The sequence below is a fragment of the Zootoca vivipara genome, chromosome 8, assembly GCF_963506605.1.
Source record: "Zootoca vivipara chromosome 8, rZooViv1.1, whole genome shotgun sequence".
Classification (NCBI taxonomy): domain Eukaryota; kingdom Metazoa; phylum Chordata; class Lepidosauria; order Squamata; family Lacertidae; genus Zootoca; species Zootoca vivipara.
In genome coordinates, this window is record NC_083283.1 from 81,964,214 (window position 1) to 81,980,246 (window position 16,033).

Consider the following 16,033-nt stretch of genomic DNA (forward strand, 5'->3'; position numbering starts at 1 on the left):
TACAGATAACCAGTTTACCATGAGATAAAGATTTGTACCATGGCTTTGCTGGGTTGCCTGCAGGGCCAGAAGTAGAAATCTTGGCACCTGAGATTTGGCAACATGAAACACGTCCTTTATGACATAAATGATCCCCAGATGAAGAGTGGTATAAAATCAGAGAATCTTAGAATTGTAGAGTTGGGACTCCAAGGGTCATCTAGTCCAACCCCCTGCAATGCAGGAATCTCAACTGAAGCATCCATGGCAGATGGCCATCCAATCTCTGCTTAAAAACCTCAAATGAAGGCGAGTCCACCACCTCCCAAGGGAGACCATTCTACTGTTGGACAGCTCTTACCTTCAAAAATTTAAACCACAACAACAACAACACACAAACTGCATGAGAATGTTGGTTCTCCTAAGATAATTCAGTCAAGCAGGAGTGGGAGAACACGTTTATGGCAACCTGAATTTGAGCATGAAAAGAAGAGGTGTACTTTATCCTGTACACACTATCAGAGCTCTCATTCTCTAAAACCTTGGTTACCTGAACCCAAATAATTATACCCAAACCTTGCTACACAAGTGGCTGATTCAGATAGCCAAACAACTGGAGTTTGCCCACTTCCTTACTTGTTTGTGTTATGCTGGTTGGCACTGACCATTTCTGACAGAAACCAGGGGTAGAAGGAGAACGGACAAATCACGGATCAGAAATGGACATTGCCAGCTCTTTATTCTTATTGGGCTCCATGCTGCCCCATATAATGGACTTTTTGCCATATTGGGAGCGAGGTTTGGCACGGGCGGCTCTCATTTCCATGTTCCTGTAGCCCAAGGTCTGCTACTGTTAGCCAGATCAGGATGCCACCTTGGTACAGACTGCTGCTCCCTGTTGTAACAAATCACATTGTAATGCCTTGCGGAAGACACAGAGTTTATCCATGACAGAAATTATCTTTCTGCCTCATTCAGGGTTGACATTAGCCCTAGACTTCTCACGCGTAAGGAAACACACAAGAGAAGCAGGGGTATGCTGCCATCGGCACGTAATTTAGTGACCTCTATGCGTTCGAGGGTAAAGATCAGAAACAGGGAGCCTTCTCTACTCATGAAGCTTCCCCACACAATTATAAACCTGCTTCTGAAAAATATATTGGCTCCACCCACAGAAATGTGTGGAAGCAAGATGGGAAGGGTGGGTGGGGAACCATTGGACACCATTAAGGAAAATTTCAAAATATCATTCATCCAGACTTTTTAATTCTTTCTCTAACCCAGTGTTTCCCAACCTTGTGCCTCCAGATGTTTTGGGACTACAACTCCCATCATCCCTAGCTAGCAAGACCAGTGGTCAGGAATGATGGGAATTGTAGTCCGAAAACAGCTGGAGGCACAAGGTTGGGAAACACTGCTCTAACCTAACGGGGTGGTGAATATTGACATACAAATCATCCTGCTGTTGTTTTTCTACAGAGAAATACAGATTTTTCCAGATATTGTGAAAGCTTGCGACCTGCCCCCCCCCCCGCACTTCCCAGTTGTATTTTTGACAAAAGTCATATGTGTCTGTGTGATGGGGCAGTTCAAGAGAATGTAAAAGCTTTTTAGTCACTTTCCTTGCTGTTTTCATTCTGCAGCTTTGTGACAGATGTTGTTGACATCTATTATGATAGCGAAGAGATGGTTTGTGAAGACGTAGAACTCCAGGCCTTTGTGAAAGACGTCTATGTTTATGGGTTGAGAGGAACCAAGGCTTCAGGTGAGACCTGCTAGCCGGATTCTCTGTCCTGTGGCATTGCTGGCTAATGAACAGAAATTCATTCCTCCTTTGATCTGAAACTGAGGTAGAGATGTAAAATTTCCAGCAAATGAATCCATTCTTCTCCTGGAATACAGTAAATGGAAATTTGGAAGAAAACCTGAAATGTATGCAATGCTTTCTTATCAACCTGTTCAAAAGTTATGGAAAATAAGATATTAATAACAAAAGAAGTAGCAGGACATGCATCAAAATTACTGTTAGCACAAGTGTTTCTCAATATATCATATATGTGCTCTGAACCTCAGCTGTAAAAGAAACAAGAGCATTGCCATAATTGATAAAGTATCTGCTAATCTCTTGAAAAATATATCAAAAATATCAAGAAATCATTAATTGTGTTCTACCATTTACTTGCATTAGGGACATTTTTATTCATCCCTATTCTACCCACTATAATAATGTATGATAAAAGTTAAATAATTTGGGCTTTTTTAAAAAAAGTGAATAAAAACATTTTAAGATCCAAGTCAAATCGATATATTGTTGATATCAATCCAGATCTTTCTTTCTTTCTGCATTCAAATTTTATTTACTAATCAGGTTGAAAGCAGCATAGGGTTGGGCACTATCATTGAATTTAGTGCAAAACATTTAAAAAATACAAAAATGTCCATAATCTGGTAGGCTGGTTTATATGTATTATTTTGTATTAAATTAGCTTAATCATAGTTGATCTCGGGTTCCGGGTCGGTTAATATGGAGAAAGGCATTGCAGTCCTGAGCCGTTTAAGGCTTATACAGGTGAAACTCGTAAAATTAGAATACTGTCGAAAAGTGCATTTATTTCAGTAATGCAACTTCTTCTTTTCATTTTTATTTTAATTTTTACAAATGCTTTCATTTGGAAATTCCACATAAACAAAAATAAACATCGCTATTACATTTCATTAATTCCATTCCATTTATAATTGACCCGCCTAATGACAAATAATTACAATTACAACAAATCAAGGCTTGACATATCTTGCTTTGCATGCCATGCATCTTATCTCATATATTGGTTTCACCTTTTAACTTGTGTTACTGAAATGAATGCACTTTTCGACGATATTCTAATTTTCCAAGTTTCACCTGTAGGTCAAAAGCAGCATTTGAATTGGGCCTTGAAGCTAATTGGCAGCCAGTGCAGCCGGACCAGGATTTGCTCAAACCATCTTGCCCCGATGAGCAACCTGACCACTGAGTTCTGCACCATCTGAAGCTTCCAAACTGTGTTCAGAGGCAGCCCTATGTATACCGCATTTCAGTAATCCAGCCTAGAGGTTACCAGAGCATAGACAACAGATGTTAGGCTGTCCCTGCCTAGACAGAGCTGGACCTGGACTACCAGTCAAGGCAATCCGCACCACTGAGGCCACCTGAGGCTCAAGCAACAGAAAAGGATCCATAAGTAGCCCCAACCTTTGTAGCTGCTCCTTCAGAGGCAGTCTAACCCCATCAAGAGCAGGCAAGCTCCCCTTCCATCCAGTCTCAACCACACACAAAATGTAGCCTTATCAGCTACTAAGGGTCCCTAAGTTGCGCCCAGGCAGGACAGAGATAGCCAATAATGACACCGGGGTTGAATCCAGAGAAGGAATTTAATTCTTAAATTTAAGAGACTCCTGGTGGTCAAGCTCACGACAGGAGTAGAGAAACACAAATTGCAAAGCTTCTTATACACTTCTTTGGGCTCCTTTCCCCCTCCCTGTAAATGTGTGCACGCAAGGGGGTCACGCACGCAAGCCTTGACTATCTTGCTGCTCTTTGCGTCAGACTGCTAGCATCAGACAAGACAGTCATCTGGCCTTGATAGCTTAGCTGGGCATCCTGTTTTGTTTACATTACCCTTTGGCACACAGAGAGAGGCAAAGAAAAAAAAGCATTTTAAGCAAGTCATCCCAGGGATATGGGGGGGCTAAGCCATACACTCACAATTATACAATGCAGGCAATGCAAACTATAGGATCAGATCTAGCTCAATAACACAATTGGCAAATCTCTCTCCACATTGGGACAGTGAAAAATAAATGATGGTGTGTTTCCAGGTGGGTGAGAATTCAGAAAAGTTCCACAGCCTTCCTTTAGTTAGTTAGTTAGTTAGTTTATTTCTACTACTACTACTACTCTTATTAATTTAACTCTTTCTTCTTCTTTCAGGATTTCCTAAGACAATAAAGACACGCCAGAAGCTGTCAGAATATCTCACCGTCGTGATCTTTACAGCATCTGCACAACACGCAGCAGTAAATTTTGGTCAGGTACAGTTTGTCTGGAAGCAATTCTGTCCTTGAACTTGGGCAGTGGGTTTACACACCAGTCCAGATAGTCTACAGTTTGATAAAGAAATATCAACGATGGGAATGGTAGGGTCACCTGAGTACCTGTTAAAAGGCATAGAGCAGCCTAACCCAAATTTAGTCTTCCAGGTGATTTGGGCTGGGCTGATACGTAGCAGTTCTGTCCCCAAACATCTGGCGGGCACCAGTCTCGAGAAAGCTAGGAATGGGATAAAGGAAACCCAACAGCACCTGTGTGACGATCCTATCCTAAAAACACATTAATAAGGTCTCTTTTTTAAAAGAAGTCTTTTCATAATGCATAAAACAGGCATCCCCAACCTGCGGCCCTCCAGATGTTTTGGCCTACAACTCCCATGATCCCTAGCTAACAGGACCAGTGGTTGAGGAAGATGGGAATTGTAGTCCAAAACATCTGGAGGGCCGAAGTTTGGGGATGCCTGGCATAAAACCTATTCACCAGCACCACCAATCAAGTATCTACCAGTGAAAATGTCTGTGAGGTTGAAAGAAATTCCCTTTTCAAGCCCAGCCCGAGCTTCAGCTTGAATTGAAGGAGGCTGGGCGGGGAGGGATCCTGCTGGCAGAGTTAGCCCTGGTGTCAGCTTCAAGAAAAGCATCAGCAAGGGCAGCTGAGTGATGAAAGCCAACTTTACTTCCCAGCCTAGCAACTTTGCTGCTTGGTGGGCAATTTGGCTTGGCATGGACTTGGCCAATGAAACACTTAAATCATAGCTTGCACCGGCCCAGGCGAGGTAAACCTTGCTGACTGCTGCTGAAGAGGTTCACACTGAACGTTAAGATCAGTACACCATAGTTAAAGCATTGTGCTGTGTTCAAATGGAACAATAAGGCACAGGCTGTTAATTCACTTTTATTTAAACCACAGATTAACATGATATGTGAACCAGAGGCATACCAGACAGAGGAAGAGAGAGAAAATGACAAAAGGGAGGAAGGAGGGGTTGCAGTAGATTAGAGATAATCCGACTGCAGTTTCACCAGAAAATAAAGGGAAGGCTTTGGAAATGCTCAGAATTGAGATGTGGTGAGGGCAGAGGAGGGCACATCTGTGAAGTACAGGAAACCACGCTATTTGCAACAGTTAACATAACAGTTTTGAGAAGATGAGAAAGGAGGATGGTTGCCACGATCAACATGCATGGTTTCTGCACCTATCACGTCTTTACATGTTGGGAAATACCTCATGTATTGGTACATCATGATATATAGTGCAGTTCATGTAGAGTTCTGTTTTAGGGATCTGCATTTTATGAGTTTCTTTTGATACATAAAATCAGTGCACCATGTGAACTGAAACTGCTGTGAAAGGGCAGGTTGTTGTTGTTGTTGTTGTTGTTGTTGAGTCGTTTAGTCATGTCCGACTCTTCGTGACTCCATGGATCAGAGCACGCCAGGCACTCCTGTCTTGCACTGCCTCCCGCAGTTTGGTCAAACTCATGTTCGTAGCTTCGAGAACACTGTCCAACCATCTCGTCCTCTGTCGTCCCCTTCTCCTTGTGCCCTCAATCTTTCCCAACATCAGGGTCTTTTCCAGGGAGTCTTCTCTTCTCATGAGGTGGCCAAAGTATTGGAGCCTCAGCTTCAGGATCTGTCCTTCCAGTGAGCACTCAGGGCTGATTTCCTTCAGAATGGATAGGTTTGATCTTCTTGCAGTCCATGGGACTCTCAAGAGTCTCCTCCAGCACCATAATTCAAAAGCATCAATTCTTAAGCGATCAGCCTTCTTTATGGTCCAGCTCTCACTTCCATACATCACTACTGGGAAAACCATAGCTTTAACTATACGGACCTTTGTCGGCAAGGTGATGTCTCTGCTTTTTAAGATGCTGTCTAGGTTTGTCATTGCTTGAATGGGCAGGTTGCCGAATCACAATTCTCACTTGATGCTAAACTTGTTGTTCTCTTGGAGGCTGCCCATTTTCTCTTTAGGCATTATTTTTCCTAAAGATAATCTGCTAATCTGGGGCATTATTTTGAACTATTCAGGCTAGTGGCAGCTGCTGGCTCTTTACATTGGTGGGACACAGGATAGCTAATGATAGGTAGTTGGCTGCAGTACTGAGCATGCTCAAAAGAAAGTTCCACTGGATGCAGTGGGAGTTACTTCTGAGTAAATGCATAGGGTTGTGTTGGTGTCACAGCTAAGTCACATTTCAGCAGTATGCCTGCTCCTTACAGTACATCCTTCCAATAGAGAAACCATCATAAAGTTATTTTACCCCACAAATTCCAATCCAAGGCAGGTTTAGTCAGCCCTACTGAATACATAGGACTTGCTGCAAAGAAAATGTATTAGACATTAGGGTTTTCTACTCCCCACTCCCTCCACTGCCTTTAACACCAGCCTGACATTAAAGAGTAAGTCACGGGGGTGGGGGTGGGGGGCAGAAATGGGGAAGAAGAAAAAAACAGTGCCCCCATTCCAGACTAAATTTCATGACTTTTCAGTTATGACTTCTTATATTAGCTCATCCTGCATTCACAAAGAGGAAGTGGAAATGTCTCCTCCTTCTAGTTGCAGCCCTCAAAAACATGTTCCAATGTGGGATTGTGCTGCATGGGACTGAAGCTACAATGGAAAACCCTTTTTGTATAAATAGGAGTGTCTTCCAGCCACACAAGCACCCCTTATGATTCCTAGAGATTCCTATATCTTACTGGCTCTGTCCTGTTATCTCCCAGTACGACTGGTGTTCCTGGATTCCTAACGCCCCTCCAACGATGCGTCGCCCACCACCTACAGAAAAGGGGAGTGTCACCATTGAGTATATTGTTGAGAGTTTACCGGACAGAGGGCGCTCCTGTTGGCATCTTGGTGCTGTTTGGGCCTTGAGTCAGTTTCAAGAGAACGAAGTAAGTGAAGAGAAGGTTAAGGGGTGATATGATAGCCATGTTCAAATATATAAAAGGATGTCATACAGAGGAGGGAGAAAGGTTGTTTTCTGCTGCTCCAGAGAAGCGGACACGGAGCAATGGATTCAAACTACAAGAAAGAAGACTCCACCTAAACATTAGGAAGAACTTCCCGACAGTAAGAGCTGTTCAGCAGTGGAATTTGCTGCCAATGAGTGTGGTGGAGTCTCCTTCTTTGGAGGTCTTTAAGCAGAGGCTTGACAGGCATATGTCAAGAATGCTTTGATGGTGTTTCCTGCTCGGCAGGGGGTTGGACTGGATGGCCCTTGTGGTCTCTTCCAACTCTATGATTCTATGAAACTTCTAAGATATTCCCCTCATATATCTCAGTCATAATGCATGAGGCCAAAACTGAGGGTCAATGCTTAGCTTGGAAATCCATGTTTTTCCATAGTGCTTTTAGAACATTTTTGATGAGTTGTCCAAAATTTGGGGCCTGTTAACATTCCCCATAAACACACCTCCAGAACGAGGAAGGAACTATTTTTGCAGTGTGTCAAAATTAGCTGCATTATTTCTTTTAGACATTTCCCAACAGATACGTTTTGTGATTTCTTCTCCAACTAGGTGTTTCTGGGGATGTATCCAGATGAACACTTCATAGAGAAGCCAGTGAAAGAGGCCATGAGGAAATTCCGCAAGAATCTTGATGAAATTACCAGCTGCATTGCTGAGCGCAACAGGAACAAAAAACTCCCCTACTATTATCTTTCCCCAGATCAAATACCTAACAGTGTGGCTGTTTGAATTAGCCTTTTCGAAGACATGGAAAGGCAGTGAGCTGGAGTGACAATCATGGCAAATTATCTACAAGCAAATCAGCTGCCTTCAAACCAAATTGGGTCTTAATTTGTCGTAGATACTATTGTAGTTTAAGTTTTCTTTGAATATCTATCCCTCATATATAATTAGCTGATACCGTGTTACTGTTCGATAATAATTTTTATAATTATCAGGAAATACAAAACCGTAAGGAACATTTTTTACCTTAAAACAGAACCTTTACCAATGGAGAAACTCTATTCCACATACAGTGGTACCTCGCAAGATGAATGCCTCGCGCAACGAAAAACTCGCAAGACGAAAGCGTTTTGCGATCTTTTTGTTGACTCGCAAGATGAATGTTTCTATGGCTGTGCTTCGCAAGACGATTTTCTTTTGCCTTTTTTTTGCTGGGTGACCTTGGGCTAGTCACACTTCTCAGAAGTCTCTCAGCCCCACTCACCTCACAGAGTGTTTGTTGTGGGGGAGGAAGGGAAAGGAGATTGTTAGCCGCTTTGGGACTTCTTAGGGTAGTGATAAAGCGGGATATCAAATCCAAACTCCTCCTCTTCTTCTTCTGGCCCAATGAGTACTGCACCCACAGGCCCTGCCACTCATGCCAGCTGGGGCAGAAGGGCCAGGCAAAAGCCTGGAGCTGGCCTAGCAATGGGATCCAATGCTATCCAGGGGTGGGTCCTGAACTGGATCAGCACCCCCCATGCCCTATTTTTGGGCTGCCTGTGTGCTGCTGTCACTGGCAGAAAGCCTACTACTGGTGGTTACTGCCTCCTGCCCACACTTTTGAGCTGGTGGAACAGAGCTTTATGTCAGTGGCGTAATGCGAATGTCTATCTGCGGGCAGAGGCTGGTGGAGGGAGACATGGCGGATTAGGAGCTTGAATCTGAATTTATCTGCGGGCAGAGGCTGGTGGAGGGAGACATGGCGGATTAGGAGCTTGAATCTGAATTTAATTATTCTGCTGGAAACCCACTAATTTTAGTTGACATACTGTTGTATAATGCAACAGTGATACGAAGTTTGGATCTTTACGAAGTGCATAGATTTAGTTAGTGCATTGCACTTTGCCTGCATGTCTTCTCGGAAGTAGAATCCATCAAGCTCAATTGATTTTATTCCAAAGTAAATTTACATAGGATTGCAGTCTAAATTGTTTTACATGAAAATTATGCAGGGTTTTGATAAGAGTGCAAGATGAGCACCACTTCCTATTATTCAGATAAATAACTAAAAGCTCATCAGTTTTCTGTTCACCACAGTGACTACATAGTACTGACTGCAAGAATCAAAAGAACTTTAGCTTGTTCAACGACTTCCTCTTCCAAGACATCATAGTTTCAGTTCCACAATTGTTAATAAGATCACTAATCTATTTCAAGCGTTCTTTAGCAGGTCTCAATTCCATTGCAATCTTGTTCAGATTCATTTTTATCACAATTAAATTATCCTCTTTTTCAAAATTTGAGTAATTCCCCCCCCAACCCAGTTGTTCAATAATAATAATAATAATAATAATAATAATAATAATAATTAATTGTACACCGCCCATCTGGCTGGGTCTCCCCAGCCACTCTGGGCAGCTTTCCAACAAAGATTAAAAATATAGTATACTAGCTGGCCCGGCCACGTTTTGCTGTGGCTCATCCCTGTGATTCCCCCTAACCCTGTCCCGATCCATGACGTATCCCACCCCCTCCACCCCAACCCCCACCCAGGCGAGTCCCCACTTCCATTCGGCCTAGTCTGTAAAGGTGAGCCAAGGTTTTCTAGCTGCAGTACCAGTGTAGCCGCCGCTAGAGGGCGAAGGTTTTCTAGCTGCAGTACCAGTGTAGCCACCACTAGAGGGCGATGTTTTGTAACCTGGTTCTTTTCCCAGCAGGCTCAACAGGGTCTCCTGGCTTACTTTTTAGGTCCTAAAAACAGGGTTTTAGCTTGCACAGGTGTGCCACTTGTATACCCCATATAGCTAGGAACACTCGCATAGTGGCATGTGACGTTGTGTCCAAATTTCATCGCTATCGCTCAAGCGATTTTGGTGAAAAGTGGAAACCAACAGACGTGCCCAGTTTACATATATATATATATATAATAACACTGAGATTTCAATATTTCACCAGGTGCTTCATGCTTCCTTTGCTATCAGTAGAACACAGTCCTTCACAGACAGACCATGGTAAGGAAGGCATTAGTATTTTCTTTGACCAGCACTGGATCTCCTATTTTGGTATGGGAACGCAGGCAAACAGGCAAAATGTAATGTAGTAAACCAACATTTATGCACTTTCGGCCTAAAACCACATCCCTTCAAGTGCAGCAAAGGAAGGCAAACCCAGCCCTCATGTTCCCCAGAAGCTGTGCAGCCGAGAAGAGCTCTAAGCAGCTCTTCAACAGAACAAGGGCAATTGTGGTGGGAGCTGGTTGGTTAAAGTCCTTGAAGAGAAAGATTCTTCCTCTATTTTGAATTTCAACAGAATAGTTGTCTGAAAATAGTGATGAGCTCAGCATGTTTCCAAGGCCACATTTCAATCCTTATTCACCCCCCCCCCCGATATTTTATGCTTGATATTGTTACGGCTTAAGGTGTTTTTAAAAACAGTAAAGTGGTTTCTAAATGATATTAAATAAACAGCATTTTATTCCTGCGCCAGTGTGACTTTTCACTCGCTCTTTTTGTAGCTTGTATAAAACTATTGGGGACTGCCTCATACCAGTTTGCAGTTTGCTCCCTATCCATTCCAACTGAAATGGATTTTTAAAAGGCTTAAAGCAATAATCACAGGGTATCAAAACTCCCTTCCTTGACCCTGATCACCTATGCAGCAGACCGGAAGAACCTGAGAGGCTTCCCCACCCACCCTTCTCCCATTCAGAAGCCAAAGCATTCGGCAACCAAGCCATTCAAATTCCAAGGTATGACTGTGTATCCAATTTACCCAGAGCTACTCCAGTTGCTGCACCATATAAAAAGCAAGAGACAATTTTAGCAACAAAAATTTTTATTGTCATATCTAACAAATGATGACCAAAGGGTCACAATAAAGTGTCTTTATAGCATCCAATGAATGGGCAAGTGACATTTTAATTACTTTCAAATGGGTGTGTGCCACAGGGTGTTTTCACAAAAATGAAGCAACACCGTTTGACCATTCGGGACCCACTGATGCCTTTTAAGAAACACCACCACTTTGTTTTTATTACGTATAAATATTCCCGCTTACAATAAATTTCAGATTGGAGAAGCAATCTTCTCCATTTGAATGTTTCGATTATCAATTGAGGGGAGTCAGGGAGAGAAGAGAGTTCTTGTATGAGGGTTATTACGTAAAAAAACAGTAGTGGGGACAAAATACAAGACTGTTGTACTCCCTTTATGTAAATATTGAATATAAAAGACAGCCTGCAAGTGCAGTTCCAATTTTTGCATCATTATAAAGAACAGCAGCCATTTGTCATTTATCCAGCGAATTGGCTGAAATGTTTCCCCCCAAAGTCAGATGAGAGTTCAACAAATGCAACACACGTTTTTGGATGGACTGCTAAGGTACTTTTGTAAAATGTTGTCATTGATCAGTTGTACTATTGAGAAAGCCAGCCTACATTGACTACAGGACCAACCTGCTTCCCTTCAATCTATTGTTCTAACTTACCTAAAAGATGTCATGCATGTATATATATATTTTTGTGGGAACAAGACAAATTACTGGGTGAGTTTCGTGAGTCTCCACACCTGCCTTTCTTAAAAGATTTGAACTAAAATACTTGATGTTGAGAAAACTAGCAGCACGTCCTTCGTATTCTGCAACAGGTCTCAGAGCAGGGGTGCGAACTTCTGCCCCACGGCCAAACCAAACTTGCCAGGCCCCAGTGCTGCCCCAGGTCCAGCCACCAGCTGGCTGTGAGGCCCTGGGGAGCTTCTGCACCAAGCCCCTTGCCAGCCCTGTGCTTGGCACTTGGGCAGAGCAAATGACTCTCCTATGCGGAAAGAATTACTCATTCCATTCTGCATCTTTTGAACATCCCCTCTGTATTCTGGAAAAAAATTAAAACGACTTGTAAAGCAATCCATTAGTAGTTAATTCAATTTTTTAAATGATAGAAAACTGTAAAATTGCATATTTAAAGCCTTTTCATGCTTTATAATTCACATTGTGACATCTTTTGTATTCCCAAACTCTTGCTGTGTAATAAGCTAGTTTGATAATCTATATCATTATTGCTCGCCTGCCTCTCACAATATGTTAAAAGTATGAAAAGATGCAATAGAATTTATTCAGGCTCATGATTTTTCTTTAAAATTCTTCCACTTTCCACTTTGTTTTTAGCTAGGCAATATTTGTCAGTGCCAAAACTTTTTGTCCAAATGCACTTACAGTACATTCTTCAATACAGGAAAATATAACATAAAGTGCAGATAAGGAATTCGAAAGAAACCCAGTGGATTAAATAACAAAGGGAGTGATGCTAATATATTAAACTAATGACATAAATGAGTATGAGATTGAATATTTTGGAGGCTTACTAACATTTCAAGAAGTTCGTGATTTAGCTAGGCCAAATACTTGGGTGGGGGGTGCGCGTTGTCAAAGGAAGGAACATCAAACTGCAATCTTAAAGTATTATGTTTAGAGAAATCTGTATAGTAAATTACCGGTAGGTTCTTTCCACCAGAACTCACTGTCTTACCGTTATAGGACAGCTTCTCCACTGCGACAGCTCAGAAATGTCACTTTGGATAAGGCTCTTTATAGAAAGGGCTCTTTAATAATCTTTGAAAATAATGTTTGCTATTTTAAAGTGCACTGCTTTTCATGAACACAGTCTCTCAAGTCTTTTTTCTTTAAACACATTTTGTCAGAACTCACACTGAAATTCAGGCAGGTACACTTCCTTCACGGGAGATCTTACAGCAGAAACATGATGGGCACTGCAAAGATTATTGAAGCAGTGGTGCTAGGAAAGGAAAGGCCTTTTAGCTGTTGGCAGTCAGACAACCTGCTTTTCTGCCCCACAGAAGCCCCCCCCCAAAAAAACCTAAACCATTGTCCTGTTTTTAAGAGCAGGTAAAATTTGTTCGCTACAATGTTCTTCTCCTATTTTCCCAACTAGAAAAAAGATATACCTTAAAATCCAGTAGGCTGAAACTCTTAGCACGTGACATGTTTAGAATTATTGTTTGAGTAAAAATTAAGGCACTTAGAATGCAATCCTAAGGGCCCCTAGGACAAATCAGATCAACTACCTCCTATGCTGGAGACAGAGATCTGATGTCAGAAGCAACCTCCCAACTTCTGGCTCCCCCAATGCCCTGGCCAAGCCATTGTTACCAAAATGGAGAGCATTTGAAGGTCCACCTCCCCCCTGACACACACCCAAACTGGAGGTATCCAGCCACGCTCTTGAATAATATAACCACTTTCATATTCCCCTCCCCCCCCATCTTTGGACTGCACTACAATTAATATTTCATAAATTTACAAAGCAATACGATGTTAAATTACTAAATCATACACGTCATGGTCTTCATAGTAAACAGTAAAGTACATTTAAGTTTGATACAAATAAGTTCACAGTCACTGGTTTTGTTTGTTACATTAACTAACGATGTTGGTCTAAACACCTTTGTTAGAGAACTTTGATTTGCAAAAGTTCTTTGGAAATAAATCAGAACTTTATAGAAAATATTGAAACAGTCAAAATGAAAAACAGAGTTGTATGTGGCCACATGGACCAATGTGTTTTTCAAGTTATTTTAAAGGATCCCCTTTAGCAAGTGTGATCAGCTGATCAAAACAACCAACATCACACAGTTCACTTTATGAATTCTTGTTAAATGTTCTACTTGAAATTCCCAGGTGGAAATAGCAGAAAACATACATACAAGCAGCGTCCCAAGGCCTTCAAAATGCAGCATCAAAATTCCCTTTGCAATTCTCTGTATAAGAAATTAGCCTATCGACTGAGTCTTCACTCTTCAGACAAGCAATTCAAAACACTGAAATGATTCTACATTTAATCTATGGTTATAGCAATTTTTCCTTGTTACAAAACTCAAATGTGTAATATTCCCAGAAAAAAATATATACTCCTGGAAAAATGCCCAGAGAACTTTTAGTGTTAGGCTTAAGAATGTTTGTAGATTCTTAATATATAAACCATGTCTCCTTTTTGTTGTTTTAAGGCAAGTGGTTAGCTCTATGTTGCAACTGAGTCTTGATTAAGTCAAAGGAACAAACCGAAAAGAAATTATTTAATTTTTCAAAAATAAAATAAAAACCATTAAGGGAGCAATCCTATGCTCCCTGAAATGGTGGTAAGTTGCTGTGGACCTCTGCTACCAGAGAGGGGGGACAGTCTGCTGTAAGCTTTGCAAGTGTGGTGGTGAAAATCTACGTTGTTGTCACTGTTGTGATTATGACTGAGCAAGGAACAGCAGTTGCGGGATGTGTGACCAGGGAGTTTGTGGATCTGCAGGATAATATGGCTACTTGTTCCCCTGGCACTTCTCCAAAAAAGTCCTTAAGTGCTGGTGCAGTTAATTCTGTCCCACTGGCTGCAACGGGAGGGAACAAAATGAAAAACAAGCGGAGGGGTGAAATCACACCACTTCCTGCTCTGGTTGCCACAGATCTCTCTCCCTCGATAGGTAGGATTGCTCCCTTAAAGTGCTCTATGCTTGGCAACCTCCTTTTCCCTGTTACAATATTCAGCAACATCTCACAGCTGGAACTTAAAGCAGATTGCTTGAGGTAATATAAGAACTACATTAGGACTTGCAGGCTTACAAGTCGTGGTGGTGAAACGCCTTCCTGATATGCTTGTTTTGTGTTTGCAGGAAGTAGGGATGGAGGAGAAATCTGTAGAACTGGTGCCTAAGTGGACCAGAACTGGTTCCTAAGTGGATTCGATCAGGGAGGCTCACGACCCAGATTTTTTCTTCCATTTTGGAATGTGCAGCCCTGCAGGTCTCGTAATAATAGGGTGTTCTGCGGACTCCAGTACTGCCTCTAGCAGTTTTTTTTCCTTTTAGAAGTTTGCTTCTACAAAGTAAGGGCTCCAGAAGTCTTCCAGGTGCTCACAGCTTCGAACAGCTCCTGTGATGGGTTTTTGACATTGTGTGCACCCAACAGAGCAAGTCTCCTTCTGAGAGATGGAACCTGTTGACGCTCCAGCACCCTGAGGGGTCTGTACTGGGCAGGGGGGGGGGGCTTCCGCAAGGAAAAACTGGGACAGCCAAACTTTCCCTGCTCCCTCTCAGAATGACAGAAAGCCATCAAGTCCTGCTGCTCTCTATTCTACTCAAAACACACCACAGTATGAAGCTCCAGCACTAGGAGCTCTACGCTGCGAGTGGCTAGAAGACTTCTGGAGTTTTGCAAAAGGGCTTTTTGGGGGGAACAGATTTGAGGCTGGAGCCCTCAGACAGCTTTATAAGTACTTTTATTTTTCAAACAGAGATTTTAAAGGCTGGGGTGGACTTAGTTGCATCCCCGAGTAGTCTGTAATGGGTCGGTCCATCCCTTGCAAGAAAGTCCTTTTTACGTAGCTGGGAAGCATTTAGACATATTTATGGCAATGCTTTAGCTCTTAGAGGTCGCTTTTGGTTGTTTCACGCAGTAATGGCTGCTTCATCAGTTCTTACATGGCCCTGGAATAGCGGAGGATGGTTTTTTTTGGGGGGGGGAGACGGGGGAAGTAGGCTCCAAAAACTGACAATTCTTTACAGAGGACAAGGACATTCCACCTCATTTACAAATCTTGCAATCAATCCTGTATTTCTTCAGGTCAGATTGAGATTTGCAACCCTGGTAAGGTGTTTATTAAGTGCAAAAGAAAGAAAAAAGCTGCACCAGCTCAACCTTTGCTGATTTTGAGCTGCTGAGCAGGGTAAACAATGCTGGTGCAGATCGTCATGGAGGGAAATATGCTAGATATGAAGAATGTTTGCCCTGGAGTCTTCAGGCTCTGTATAATGTAAACTGCTCATTTCTGCATGATGACTTGCAAGCATATCTGAATTTTCAAGATTTGGTTCAATAAGCACTGGTTTCTCAAATATGTTCTTTTTGCTTGTTTCTGGACAGTTCTGAACATATATAACACGGTTGTAAGCCTTAAGTCTTTTCCAAAGCTGTATGTAGACTTTGCACTGAACATACATGAACAAAATTCCTCCAGTGAAACCAATAGCTACCACTACTAGTTTAGTCCAAAATGGCCACTCTAGAATAC

General features: G+C 42.2%; 2 protein-coding genes across 2 annotated transcripts in view; one reads left to right on the forward strand and one right to left on the reverse strand.

Annotated features, from left to right (window-relative positions):
• Positions 1–10,441, forward strand: part of ALOX5 (arachidonate 5-lipoxygenase) — a 38,396-nt gene extending 27,955 nt beyond the window's left edge. The window contains exons 11-14 of the mRNA XM_035103519.2: positions 1,623–1,744; positions 3,947–4,047; positions 6,793–6,963; positions 7,591–10,441. Of these exons, the coding sequence (XP_034959410.1) occupies positions 1,623–1,744; positions 3,947–4,047; positions 6,793–6,963; positions 7,591–7,770 (574 nt within the window). The 3' untranslated portion in view covers positions 7,771–10,441. The remainder of the gene's footprint in view (positions 1–1,622; positions 1,745–3,946; positions 4,048–6,792; positions 6,964–7,590) is intronic.
• A 341-nt stretch (positions 10,442–10,782) lies between these two features.
• LOC118079333 (uncharacterized) overlaps positions 10,783–16,033 on the reverse strand; it is a 30,739-nt gene continuing 25,488 nt past the window's right edge. Inside the window, exon 8 of the mRNA XM_035103450.2 lies at positions 10,783–16,033. Within this exon, the coding sequence (XP_034959341.1) occupies positions 15,729–16,033 (305 nt within the window). The 3' untranslated portion in view covers positions 10,783–15,728.